Below are 14,306 nucleotides of genomic sequence, written 5' to 3' on the forward strand. Positions count from 1 at the left end.
TGACTCTGTTTCCTTCTGAATTACTACTTCAGCAGAGGGAAAAATACAAACAGGAGACTTTGAAGATTTGTATAAAACCAGTGATCGTCTTTCAAGGATATTACAAAACAACATATGAGGGACTTAATTATTTGGCCATTAAGGGAAGAGAAAAAAGGAGCAAGTTGCAGATAAGTTCTTTTTTTTTTGCTTGGTTTTAATAAAAAAGCCAAGAGAACATTCCCTCAAACCTGAAAGGTTTGCTTAGCAAATTGAGATGCACAGAGCAAGGAGCCCTGGTGTAATTACAAGCTGCAGCCACAATGGGGTATTTAAATGCCAAGACCTTTTTTCAAATGAGATTTTGCTGAAAGACTCTCAATACATTTGAGCCAAATTCTGTTCATTGTAATAGTACAACCCTGGATACAAGAATGTCAAAAGCGACTATTAATGCCCTGACACAGCCTATGTGGAGGCCAGATAGAGCCTGCAGTTTATTCTCCTTGTGTGTGTGATGTAGACTCTCTTGCACACGGGCAGATCAGCAAGATGGTGTGTTTAGAGGCTGGGCCAGAGCTGCAGGTTTGCAGACTAAGACCATCCCCAGGTTCTACCACCCTCTCACTGCTCTACCAATGCCATTGCACCTCTGTTTTCAGTCCTGACTTGCAAGGTTGCCTTCAACATCTGTGTTTTCCCTTTTGAGAACATATTTGGTATTACATAAGCCAACAGACAAGAACAGAATTGAAGCTGGGTTTGGTTTCTTTCACTTCTACATTCTTGTGAACTCAAGAACTTTAGGATGACTGTAATTTGCCATCATCTCCATTACTCCTCAAGTGTACTTCAAATGAAGCATCTTCTCTGTTCTTGTCTTTCCCCGCTTGCATCCTGACTGCTGCCATATCTCATGTTTGATTAAATTTGACTGCAGCTTTTTCAAAGCAATGAATGATGGGTCAATTTTGCGAGAAGGGATAGCAAAATTTACAATAATAGCTTGTTAGTAACTTTATTTCAGAATCCAGAATTATCTTCTATCTTTCAAGAATTATTTTCTTTTTTTCAAGAAGGGAATTCAAGGTGACCTTCAAAGTTACTGTGTTACTCTCGCTATGTGCTAAAATTTCACATGAGTCGGATTTTGTTGCCACTTTCAGGGTGCTCTACCTGATATATCCGCACAGGCATTTTCTCTACAAAAAGCCCCTTTTTTTCTCCTTTTCGAACCAGCTTAGTCAAGATGGAGAGACGGTCACTGTTGGGCCTGTGGGGTCGAGGTGATGACTGGGGTGAAATTTCTGGTGACGATGGAGCAGATCTGAAATACATACAAGCTCAAGGTGAATAATGAAATCATATGACAAATCCACAGCTTAGGTTTAAAATACCAGTGCAGCCAGAATGATCTTAAAGCAAATCTGATGACAGCCTAAATATTTCTTGAGGTTGTCAGTTGGCTTGAACTTCTTACTCCAATAGTGACAGCAGTATGGAAATCATAAATGTAACAAACAATTGTTCATTAAGCAGCTTAAAAACTAATTTCAAACGACAGAGGGGTCAGTATGTTCCTTTCTTGAACAGGAACTATTGATCTCTTAGTTATGGAGAAGCCTTTATGGATACAAGAGGAACTTACAGGGAGAGGTCCTCGGCTTCCTGACGCACGACACTCACTCGACTTTTCTTTGGTAGGACAGGAGAGTTCTGATCAGACACTCTCTGGTAAAACAGCATGTAGGCATTCCAGTAGCGCCTACGCACGTCGGGGTAGGGGTTGGCTGAGGGGAGAAAAGGCATTTGATGAAGGTCCTCAAAGGCTTAGTACCTTTTCCACTCCTACATGGAAGTGAAACTGGGTGTGCAAGTAATATACACTGTGGCAGTATGAAGTCATTTGTCAGATCCAAACATCAGTCTGTTAGTGAATCATAAGAACCTGATTTCTAAAATATTTCTGCATAAAGCATATATATATTTTAAAGGTATAATTATCTGAATTAAGAAATAAGTGGATATTGGAAATGTATTTGGAATAAATTCCTTAAGGCATTGAAAAAGAATTTATTCTATGCATTTTCACTAGCCTTAATTAAGGGCTGTTTAGTAGCTGGAGTTTTTTTAAGAACTATTTTAACAAGATGCCATTTTGCTTTTGAATTTCTATTACTAAGTCTTTAAAGTGCTGAACAACAGTGAAAATGATTCAATTCATATTAGGCCATATATAAACTTATGTCCTTCAGTAAAGGGAAGACTTTAAGGAAAAACTGTTTCAGAAGGATTATTAGACCAAGTAACTCAAAGTAAATATAACGGACTGAGCTTTACTGTCACTGAGAACCAGTATGAAGTATGAAGCTACTGTAAATCAACCTGTACTTCTGCTTACATTGATCATAGACTTTAGGTCTATACTCTCCACCAAAACATTCATATTCCAAGGTTTCATCAGTCAAATCAAATTCTTCGACAACGGTGTCATTAAATTTGTACCACTTTCCTTTTCCACATCCTCTGTGATCAAAACAGAACAGAAACACAACAGAAACAAAGTTACTTCTTAGTAAAAAAAATGAACCACTGTGAATACCCTAGAAATGCCAAGGCTGAACTCACATCTGTTTTGACAGGAAGTAGAAAGCTTAGTGCAACCTCAGTCAAAGTTACATTTAAAAAAAAAAATTAAGCTTGATTAAAACTATGAGAAGTACATCACCTGCAACTATGTGTCAAAGGAAGCCCTCAAACTGCAAACAAGGTACCTAAGAATTGCTGAGAATTTTGTATCGTGATGTCCCATTTTGTTGTGTTATTGTCACAACACTCACAATGTTGAGTGTTAAGAAAGAGAAAACGGCTTCCAACACAGATCCAAATGGCTTACTACACCCTCCCAAAACAAGCAGTCTTCAAACAGCTCTCAAACCTCCCACATAAATCTTCCCGCCCATTACCTCCTGTCCTTTATGAAGGAGTAGTAGTGCCCTGCGTGTGCCTGGCCACTGTGAACAATCACACCAACGAGCTCATAGTTTTCTGTTGGGGCAACTTTCTTCCTTGGGGAGCCTCCACCTCCTTGGTCTGTGTTTCTACCATTGTCCCCCACTTCCGAGGACGAGTCCTGGCGAGCCATCCCTGACACAGTGTAAGGTTCCATGTTCAGCATCCAGGGAAACTGTTTGAAGAGATTTTTCAGATTAACCAAGATGTTATACTGCATACATGTGTAATATTATGAGAACTCTATTAATACTTCCCACATTGGGAACACCAAAGGAAAACACGGAACTTCAACTTCTTACGCTTATTACACAGAAGTTAAATAATAAAAAGACTTTAAGGAGGTTTTTTGGTCTTGCTTTCTGAAAGGAATTTTCCTGAGAATGTGGCAGACAAGAAAAGCTCTAAGGAAAAGTACTTGTTTTCTGTAGCATGATCATATTGTAAGTGTACCACATACTCAAAATCCCAGTATCAAAATATGGGGAAAAGAAGGAAAATGCATGGGAAGAGTGAGAGTCCACTACACAAAGCAGTTGGGGAGGTCACCATACAGAAAAGTTTTCTTACCCTGATTTGTTCGTCATATTTAATAGAACGACCACTCTCCCAATCAAAGCCAAATCTCATCAGGTGAATCACCAACAGGCTTGGTAAGACCTTAATGCAGGTGCGCTTCACTGTAGTTCTCTTAAAAAGAAACAAGAATATCACCTCTATCTATACATCTCAGGCATTCTGCAGATGCACAATGTACAATAGAGCCATGGGAGGTAGAGTGTCCATAGAATGACTATAATGCATCTAAATACGTTAATTTATGGAATATTTATATAGAATTTATAGAATATTTAATATTTACAGAATATTTATATTTATAGAATATTTCACTATCCTGCCATCCCTCTAATGTTCAGTCTACAACACCAGTTACCACGAATGAATGCATAAATTCATAGATTGAACCTTTTGATTAAGTCTTCAATGAAGCAAGAGTAAGCAGTATCTAAGCATGGTTTGCATGACCATGTAATGCTTAAGAAAATACAGCTGAATCTTCTTTCACATATATTAAGAATCAATACCTTTTCTTTGCACTTTTCACAGTAGTAAGCATTGCTTCCTTCCAAAACTTCTCCTCTGACAAACTGATCCAGTGATATTTCCAGGCTTTGACATGAAGTCACACCAAGGTTGAGAGCCATGAAGGCTTCCTCGCGCTCATACCTAAATTCAAGAAGAAAAACAATCAAGGCATTGACAGAGTAGAACCTATCCAACCTGCAGTAACAAGACATATGCTTAGGAAAGAATATTGCATTTGCTCCACAGCTATCAGAGCTGTGATGCTCACAAGGACATATGTCCACCTTTTCTAGTGCTATTTTGACCTACATATTTTAGTAGCTATGGGAGCACATAACTTGGTAACTAATGCACCAAATTTAACATTACCTGTGAGGACAGTCCTTGCAGATCTTCTGATCAGAGAAGATTCCTTGAAAAGTATTCTTAAATATTTGGTCTCTTCCTATTTTCTGTTGGAGATGTAAAGTTAGACATCAGTTGGATATACTGCAGGGTGGAAGACCAAGAAATCAACAGGAATTTTAAACTTCTGAATACTATGCAGATTATAAATAAGCCAAATGGCTCTCTGCCTTCTTCTCTAAAGAACAAAGAAGAAAGAGAAAAAAGGTACCAAGGAGATGCATATAAACCAGGTAAGAAAGTGCTGAGGTTTTTACCTTGAGGTATTCATCCATTTGATCTATAAGACTGGTGAAGAACTCATAAGCATCCTGCTGCTCTCTAACATAAAGTTCCTTATTCCACATCTTGAAAATCTACCATGAAATATAAACACATAAAAAAAGGTGGTTGTTCCCTACCCGTATCATGTAAAAAGTGATTTTTTAAAAGAAATCTGTCATTTTTACATGTTTTGATTTTTGAAGTAGGACTTACTTTATCTCTAGAAAGTCTGCAATGAGAAAAGCCTGAATAAATGATTACTTTTTAATATGAAAAGCTATTTATTCTGAACAAGAAGATGTAATACCTTCCAAAAGTTCTCAGGTACATAATACTGTAGCTTGCTTTCCATCAAATGACCAAAAAGAGATTGAACTTGATAAAACACATTGTCATCGGGATTGTCTGTATCATCATCAATGGAAAGCAAGGCCTGGAAGAAAACAAATAACCTTATTAAATTATTTCTTGGTAAAATTATTACTGTAAGTCGACATGACACACAACACTACAACTTATAATTTATTGTGTATATACATTTATATGTACACAGTTGATGTTTATTTTAACTATTAATATACAAATGGTGCTAAGATGAACTTGAAGTTCTAATGAGAGTAATTCTAAAAAGAGGACTTTACTGGATGTTGAACCAATTACCTCTGGGAGACCAGGCTGCATATACAGCTGCTGGAAGACAGCATTCATGTAACAAGTAGCACCACCATTCTTCAGTCCCACAAATCCTGAAATGGAGCGACTATCCACTGGTGGAAGATACTAGAATGATAAATGTATTTTTGTCCCAGTAAGTTATAAAAATTGTGAAACTCCAACAACATACAATAGCTTTTATAACCACTTTTATATCATAGAATCACAGAACAGCTTGACCTGGAAGGGACCTTAAAGACCATCTGGTTCTAACCCCCTGTCATGGGAAGAGATGCCTTCCACTAGACCTGGTTGTTCCAAGTCCCATGCAACCTGGCCTTGGACACTTCCAGGGATGCAGCATCCACAACTTCTCTGGACAACTTGTGCCAGTGCCTCACCACATTCCCAGGGAAGAATTTCTTCCTAATATCTAACCTAAGCCTACTCTCCTTCAGTTTAAAACCCCTCCCTCTTGTATATGAGCTGTCAAGAACAATCAAATGGAATATAAATTCTGAAAGATTGCAAGAGTGCTAAATTTGGTCATTTAAATATTTAACACATTGCACAAAACTGTGGAAAATGGTCTAAAATGTAATAATCAATAAACAAATTTTGTGATATCTAGGAAATACTTCTTTCTTATTCACATAATAACAGACACACTGGAGTATTTGCTTCTGAGGAAGATCAAATGGTCTGCATTTACTATTATCTGCTTACTGTCATTTAAAATTGAAGACCATGGAAATTTTATGAATGAAGCAGTAAAGTAAATCATGCACAGTACTCCAAACCATGCTAATACAAATAAAAAAAGGTTTCTTGCTTACATCAAACTCCTTGGTAAGTGCAGGGTCACACTGGTGGTGCATAGAAAGCAGCTCTTTTGTAATAAGCTGGAGGTTGGAGGGTGAGCTATCAGCCAGCATTACCAGCACCTCATAAGCAGCCAATCTGCTGTCTGCTGTACTGCACCTGGAAAGAAAACCACCTCTGAGATCTATTTGGTAGATGACTCAATTATTTCTAATTCCAGAAAGCCATATTACTCAGAACAAGTGACAATTAATGTTCAAAAGGAACACTTTAAATAATAAAACACTCCTGAGGGACCACAGAATGCTATTTTTTCCTTTCTTGGGGAAGGCAAATGGGGAAGAATTGAATCAGAAGAGTGGCAATAGGAACACTCCTCTAAACAAGCATCCTTTACTGACACGGATACACTTGTTAACATTCAGTAACAAAGCAAAAAAAGGTGCCCTAAGAGAAAGACACAGAATTGGTGGTATGCCTGACGACAAACAGACAGATACTCTCTATCATGTAACACTGATGGAGACATAATGACTTATTTGCAGGGAAAGAAGCTTTGAAAGAGCTAAACCAGATAACTCCCTTGCTACAAGAGATGACCTTAAGACCCAAGCTGAGCTAGACCAGTACAAAACACTTTCACTGAGTTCTTTTCAGTGGATCACTGAACACAGCAGCCTTTTCTTCTAAAGGCCAAAGAAAAGGTTTTATTTAGTTTAAGCAAACAAAAGAGCATGCTTGAGATGAACTGCAGTGGAGCAAAGCTGGAGCAAAACACTAAGCTGTATCAATTTCCATTCAGTTCAGGGGTTGCTAAATGCTCCACTGGAACCTTCTTTTGGGTGAGGCAGTGAGGATATGCCTGATCCAACTCTAAAACCAACTACTCAGTGTGATGTAAGCAAACCAGCTGCAGCAGCTCAAAACTCCACAGGAGCTAATTTACCCACCCCTTCAGATACTGCATGGCCACAACAGAAGGAGAAATCCCACCCTTTTTTCCAGTTGATATATTCTGTTATCAGCTATCTCAGGTGAAAGGAGACTTGCTTGGTGTTAGTTTGTTTACAAATTGGTAGAGAGAAGGGAAAAAGAAAATAGTGGAACTTCTGAGATTCATATTTACAAGGGGCTTGGGATGTTAATTTCCTGTTTATGCTCCAATTTAGCCAACTTCCCAAGTGATGATGAGCTAAAGAAATACTCTCTGGACTCATGAAATCAGCACTCAGTTGTGCTTGCAGCTGATCATTGAGCTAACAAAGCACAGACTTTGAAATTACAGAAAAGAAAAGATTTTGGGTCACACAAAACCTTACAAAAGTGCTATTTGGATATTTATGTAGGAAATATAGAGAAGTGCTCCAACTTTGGTATAAAATCCTACTATCTGTATCCTCAGTGTGGCATTTGCATTCATGACATCTAGGACAAAACCCAATATAAAAAAAATAAATTTTTACTTTGGATGGAAGTCTTGCTGACTGATTGCAGCGCTGCCTGCTGGGGAATGGCTATTCAGAATAATCCTGGATGCTCGGAAGAGAAAATCATCCAACAATGGCTTAATCAAAGATGAACCTGTAACATAGCAATCCACATCTACTGTTAAAACACTTACCAACAAAAACATAACCAAATATTTTGTCAAATGTCAAAAGTACTACCAAAATTACTCCTTATAGCTCCGTATCACTTGTAGTGATGTATTATAATGTCTTCACATGTACTGTCTACTGATCAAGTCATCTGTCAGTGCTATGCAGAATTCACATCAGTCTAGTAAATTTAGAGTAAATAGGAATACTTACCAACCATTTCCTTCTCTGCCCCACAAAGTGAAAGGAGAGTCTTGATGAGCCTCAGGTGTCCTGCTAAGAGGATGTTATCAGCTTCACTGGTCTCACACTCGGCTGTGCGGTTGGGTTCAAAATTGTCTAGCCAGGTGATCTCATCTTCTAACATGGCAGCTGGGCTTATCTTTAGCTGTTCCATTTCTGATGCTGCAAGAGAAGAAGAAAACCCAAAAACATTAGCAGCTCTGGAAACGTAGAATATAAATACAAAGAATTTCAAACAGTTTGGTACTGGTCTAGTTTCGCCCCCAGTGTGTACAAAGTAAACCTTCCACCAAGGAACTTGGTTCACTTTCCAAAAGGAGTGAGCTACTGCTGCAACCCAATGTCAAGAACAGAGCACGTCAGGCATTAACACGGGACCACTGGCAGGTCGCACCAAGTCCACAGAGTAGTAACCCCCCTGTGAAGGCAATTCTACATCCTGCCTACAGAAGGAAGGCAGGCTTGGAAGCCACAATCAGAATGACAGATGTCTGTACATACTTACATGTCAGGTCATCCAGTAACTGACATCTCAGGTCAAAATATTCTGTACACTGTGACAAAAGTCTGAAAAAGGTACAAATAGAAAAAAGGATTAATTTAAAATCATAAACTTTTCTCTAAGCAGTGGCCTTTAAGGCCTGTGTGCTCTGTCCATCTAACACAAAATAGCTATGATATGCTTCTGCATGCACATGCTGCAGCTTCAAAAAAATTCCTTCCCAATAGCTACTTCTGAATGTTATGAATAACATTTAATCCCAGTTTCTTCCCTCAACTCATAACAATTTTAGTTAGTTATCAGACAACAATAAAACACCAACATGTTTTAACTTCTCAGTTACTCCTCTAGAAATTGCAGGGATGTCTACTTTCAACACTTGCAAAGTCCTAATCCCTTGTGCCTCAGAGCTTCCACAGAGCTACTTGTTTCAAAATGTGATAGTTTTGCTTCCTCAAAAAACACACATCTGACTTACCTCTGGTTGATTCCTCTCATGATGCTAGTTGGTGACCAAAGAGGCAGCTGGGCTCCAAGAACAACATTTAGGAGAAACTGGTTTGGCTTTTGCACATCTGGGTGAGCTGATGTGTCTGTCTGACTAAGGGTGTACAACTGGTCACAGGCAACACGACGAATCTGAAACAGTGTCGTTGTCAAACAAAAAATTACACTTCTGTTTTGCTAGAAATCTAACAGAAAAAAATAGACATTGAAAACGTTGTGTAAACCACACTATCAGTTCTGCACCCACTAGCTAAGGTTTCTCCATTTATAGGGATTTGGCAATCCATGTTTGTCTCTGAGTAAAAAGCTCTCGTGCTTTATTAAACACAAATTATAAATTCAGACAAGGGGGAAAGATGCAATGACTTCACGTGAAACAGATGACATATAATGAAATGAAGTAAGCATGAAAATCTCTAGATTTTAGAATAACCAAAATAATCCTAAAGCAGAAAGAATGAATTTTAGGAGGGCTCTAACACTTGGAATAAATTTTCAAAAGCTCAGAAGAGTTCATTAAATCATACCTAAATCTTTTGAGATTAAAGTTACTTGAAACTTTCCCTAAGGTACTAGTTCTACAGAACTTGTCTCACCAAAAGGAGAGTATTTTCTTTAGACTATCCACACCATAGTTCTGTGCACCTCATGAATGCAACAAGCTTAAAGAATGTAATACTTTGCATTTTCTATCATATCAACATGCCTAAAGAATGTAATACAATGCATTTTTTATCAACGCAGCACTAGATACTTCAATTAGTAACAATTATACAAAGGTGATTCATTCAAATACATAACTGTGGGAATGTCTGTAAGGAACATTTTTATGTTCAGACCATACGAAATTATGAGAGCACACACATTTCAGAAGTAACATGTAAAAAGTTTTCAGAGAAAGACTCTCACCTCAGCACTTGGTGATCCAAGAAGTATATCAATGATGAAATCAGCAACACAAGGCAAGTTGTAAAAAGATCCTAGAAGAGAAGAGTACCAGGTTGTCTTATTAAAAGTAATATTTTAAAATAATCAGCTACAATCTTGCATTAAAATATCACAAGACCCAGAGGACATCCTCCCACCAACACCAAAAAGCAGTAGTGGCTATCTGCACATTTCCCCATCTCCTTCCCTCACCACTGACTGCCACCACTATATAACAGCGTTTTCCTCCACCACCAGTGTTTACACTTCCTGTACACAAAGATTCAAGTACTAGACACTATCTATGCAAACAGCAGCACTTATAGAATTATATACTTCAAAGCCAGTGCAAATGTTTATATACTGGCAGGCAGTCACCTTTCCCAAAACATTTCGTTAAGGCACAGCACAACATGCCTTGTTTCAAAAAATCCCTGTACTTTTTAATGAAATGTTGCATTTTTAACTTGAGCTGTCTCAGCTAACAAAGCTACAGGTTTCTAATTATTTTTTTTTTACTTGACTTTTACTTGCCCAAAAGCCTTCCCCCACCTGACCTAGATTCCAAACAGCAAATAATCCAATTCTATTTCATACCTAGTTGCTGACTGCGTAGTTGAAGGCAGGTTACCAAGAGAGACAAGGCCTCTCCAGCAATCAGAGCATCTTTGGTGGACACAGACTGTTGCCTCACACAGATTCCAGCGTGCAGTGCAGTTGGCTCCCCTTCGCTTCCTGAACTGCAGTTACTTCCTGCATTAAGAAATGAACAAGTGCATTTTTTCAGATGTTTTCAGCTTTTGGTCAGTTCTCTGCAATCTAAAAACCTTCTCCAAATGCAACATGAATGTACAACATTTTGATCAGACTTGTATAATTCAGTGATACAACATCGTGAGTTGGAAGGGACCCAAGAGAATCATCAAATGACCATCCAATGAATTCGGTTTCAAGCTTCCCGTGTGTTCAATTAAGATTAAACCAAATGCTTCCTTTAGATTGGTTTAGAGACACAGTTAACCTACCTGAGCTGCTAAGTCTGTTTCGAATCCCAGCAGGAAATAGAGTGTTGCTCTCTTTTATAGGTTGACTGCTTCCCACGAGGTCGAGACGTCCTGCAGCAGCAGCCCAAGAGAGACGCATGAAGCAAGCCACTGTGGAAGTGAAATCATTCACCTCCATAGTCTGAAACAATGAGAAACAGCAGTTACTTCTGTGATATTCAACAGCCTTTGTTAACCACAGGGATAAGAGGAATGTATCTTCTGGATCATGTCAAGTTGACATTTGAATTTGTTTTCCTCTGTCTTCTCTACGCAGGCTCAAGGATACTTTTTATTCCCAAGGAGTGATTAGTATTGCTCCTTCCCATTTGGGAAGCACTGCCCAAGAACCTAACACAGCACACTCGTCATGTTAACTGTGAAGTTTCTTTCAACTGGACTCAACTTTTTACTGGGTTTTCAAGTAGCATTTTCTCAAGGTATTGAACATAAAAATTTCCTTTTTACCCAGGGTACCATCAAGCCAATTTAATTTTTAGTGAGCTATTTGAAACAAAAAACTTATCCAATTCTTTTTAATTCAAAGTATCATGGACTAGGAACCACAAGTTCAAGCAGGAACTTTGTCCTGCTTGACAGGGATAAGATCTTGGACTTAAGTGTTACTGAAAACAAACAAGTAAGATTTCTGTGTAGAACTATTTCTAGTAAGTACTTTTCAGATACTGCTTCCCTTTTATTGCCAAAATAATTTATGAGAATATGTTAAAATTCAGATCAAGACCAGAAGAGAGACTGATGGTCAAGATTTTCAGAGATTTTTAAATGGAGCCTGGGCAAGAACCTGTAGAAAAGGCAGGAGTTACACAGCTGTCACTGGAGATGACACTGCTACATCACCACAAGCATCAAACACTTCCTTACTTGTATGGCAACTCTTGCTGCTGGTATGATTTCTTCTACCCTAATGGAGGATCTATCAGACACGGAGAGCTGTCGGTAGGATGACTTCTCAGGTGTTCCACAGATGGACATCTGCCTACTTGCTTGTCGGCTGACATTACGGAAGGGGCGTGAGGACAATGCTTCTACCCCATCCTTAATGAAATCCTCATCCAGTAAGGTAGGCATTGTCTGACCAACCAGCAAGAACCTACATTCAAAGAGCAAAAACCTGAGGTTTATTTTTGAATGCTCACAGCAAGTGAATGAAACAGAATTCAAAGTACCAAATAATCTTAAATATTACATGCTCCATGCTAAAAGCCAAGAAAGCAGCACTTTCTTTAATGAAAGGCAATTACATACCTTGCAAGTTGCAGGCAGATGGAATAGACTCCTTGTCTTGTTTCATAGTCTACCTCTGATGGGATGGAATCTCTCTGCATCACATTCACCACCAAACTTAAAAACAAATCAATAAGACAGACTCCATTTGCAAATGTTTTACATTAGGAGAGAGCTGCAATTAATTTATCTCTATCCTTCCCTCCACCCATTCAGTCAGCTGAGTAGCAGTTCAAACTGACAAACTGGCATCTTTGGATGACCAACATCTTAATTTTCCCCTCCTGTATCTAGAGATGAAAGCTTTCTGCTCCTGCTGGAAAATGCTTCAGGATCTATGGGGCAGAGGAGAATCGTGGGTAGAATTAGTAAGAGCAATGTACACTTGACAACTCTCACACAGTAAGTAGTGTCAGGTCTTCCAAACCACTCACACTGTGCCTCATCTCTTATCTGAAGGGTATGAATTTTGGAGACTGTAATTCCAAATTTAATTTGGTTCCCACTGCATGTTCTCTGCTTTGACTGCTTAAAATGTCCACTGGTATCTACACAGGACAGTGTAATGTAGATGCCTGCAAATTTGAACTGAAACACTTAAATGTCACTAAACTATCCAAATATCAACAATTATTGGTGAAGCTGCACTTCACAAGCTTATTTGTGCCTATCTTGATTTTGAGGTTTAACATGTATTCTGTGACATTACTATAACAGCTACAGCAGCTTTTCAGACACTGGATAATGAAAAAAAAACAGCCCTGGGTGGATTTTTTTCTCTGAAAAAGAAGCTGGTAGGTGTATTAGTGTGCTACAGTGTGGAAATCAGAAACCACACAGAATTGCTAACTAAGTGAAGCATTATAAATTGAGTGAAGGTTTTGAAATCTAACCTCAAACCTCCTGCTCTGAGGAAGTTTTCACAGAAAGACTTGGCGCAGTTTCTTGCCATTTCATCATCTGCAGTTGGCATCAGCTTGGAGCTTAGAACCTACAATAAATGAATAAATAAGCACATGTACACCACCACCACTCCTAGTGTTCTCATGTGCTGAAGGTTAAAAGTATTACAGAAAAAAATCCAGCACAAATGAAGCAATTAACAATACACTTACATGAAGCTGCAGTCAGTAAAGAGAAATCATTAAAATATTCAGGATAACTATGGTCATTATAGATATTTATTCTCTATCAAAGAGCATTTTGTTCTCATTACAGTTTATTGTTAGGGGAAAGGACGAAGTACATACTCTAGCACATGGAATATTCTTTTCTAGTTCACTTCGTGCTCCTTAAAAGCCTAAAGTCTTCCTGTTTCTAGGTTTTCAATTGACAGTATCCCATAAACACCCTACAGATGGCTTAGTTATTGATTCATGCCTTTTAAAACATAATTGTATTGCTATTATTCAGGTGGCTCTTTTGTAAAAGATGGCTCAGGTAATTCAAGAGGCCTTATGAACAAAACCTCCTGTTTTAAATCAGCACTAAACTTCATAGAGTGCAATGATGCTCAGAAGCGTAACCATAAAGGAAGTTTGTGGTCTCAGGAGGTTTGTGGGTCAGATCTCATGTGCATTTATAATCAATTTCACTTCATTTTACATAAAGAAAAAACCAAAAAACCCTCAAAACTCCCCAAAACCCCAGCTCCTCCCAAAAATCCCAGACACTCCCCAGAAGTTATTTACTTTCTTTAAAAGACTCTTTGACATGTACAGTCAACAGTGCTGCATGTGGGCAAACAAAACACATCTTTTCCAGGTTCACAGGTCAGAAGCACAGGTTAAGAGTTCTGGCCATGGAATTTTATCACATTACATGATATAACCCTGAACATCTGCAATATTCAATTTTCATCTCTTTCATATGTTCTGCAAATTTCCTGTGCACATTTTTTCAGAAAGTAGTTCAGACTGGCTCCCATATTTTCAACAGATCACCAGCTGAGAGGGTAAAAAAGCACATTATCCTTCTCTTGACAGAAAGCCATCTTCCAATTGGCTTGACTGGACT

General features: G+C 38.4%; 1 protein-coding gene across 2 annotated transcripts in view; it reads right to left on the reverse strand.

The window, feature by feature from the left end:
• USP24 (ubiquitin specific peptidase 24) overlaps positions 1-14,306 on the reverse strand; it is a 62,921-nt gene that overhangs the window by 13,290 nt on the left and 35,325 nt on the right. For both annotated transcript variants that reach the window (XM_027648886.1, XM_027648887.1), the window contains 21 exons: positions 13,184-13,281; positions 12,312-12,407; positions 11,928-12,156; positions 11,025-11,184; positions 10,597-10,752; positions 9,982-10,052; positions 9,044-9,204; positions 8,569-8,630; positions 8,034-8,225; positions 7,686-7,803; positions 6,237-6,381; positions 5,407-5,526; positions 5,054-5,179; positions 4,740-4,838; positions 4,447-4,529; positions 4,077-4,218; positions 3,562-3,681; positions 2,946-3,166; positions 2,381-2,505; positions 1,628-1,769; positions 1,156-1,306 (listed from right to left, as the gene is read on the reverse strand). In XM_027648886.1, the coding sequence (XP_027504687.1) occupies positions 1,156-1,306; positions 1,628-1,769; positions 2,381-2,505; positions 2,946-3,166; positions 3,562-3,681; positions 4,077-4,218; positions 4,447-4,529; positions 4,740-4,838; positions 5,054-5,179; positions 5,407-5,526; positions 6,237-6,381; positions 7,686-7,803; positions 8,034-8,225; positions 8,569-8,630; positions 9,044-9,204; positions 9,982-10,052; positions 10,597-10,752; positions 11,025-11,184; positions 11,928-12,156; positions 12,312-12,407; positions 13,184-13,281 (2,817 nt within the window). The remainder of the gene's footprint in view (positions 1-1,155; positions 1,307-1,627; positions 1,770-2,380; positions 2,506-2,945; positions 3,167-3,561; positions 3,682-4,076; positions 4,219-4,446; positions 4,530-4,739; positions 4,839-5,053; positions 5,180-5,406; positions 5,527-6,236; positions 6,382-7,685; positions 7,804-8,033; positions 8,226-8,568; positions 8,631-9,043; positions 9,205-9,981; positions 10,053-10,596; positions 10,753-11,024; positions 11,185-11,927; positions 12,157-12,311; positions 12,408-13,183; positions 13,282-14,306) is intronic.

The sequence above is a fragment of the Corapipo altera genome, unplaced genomic scaffold, assembly GCF_003945725.1.
Source record: "Corapipo altera isolate COAL_440 unplaced genomic scaffold, ASM394572v1 112, whole genome shotgun sequence".
NCBI lineage: Eukaryota > Metazoa > Chordata > Aves > Passeriformes > Pipridae > Corapipo > Corapipo altera.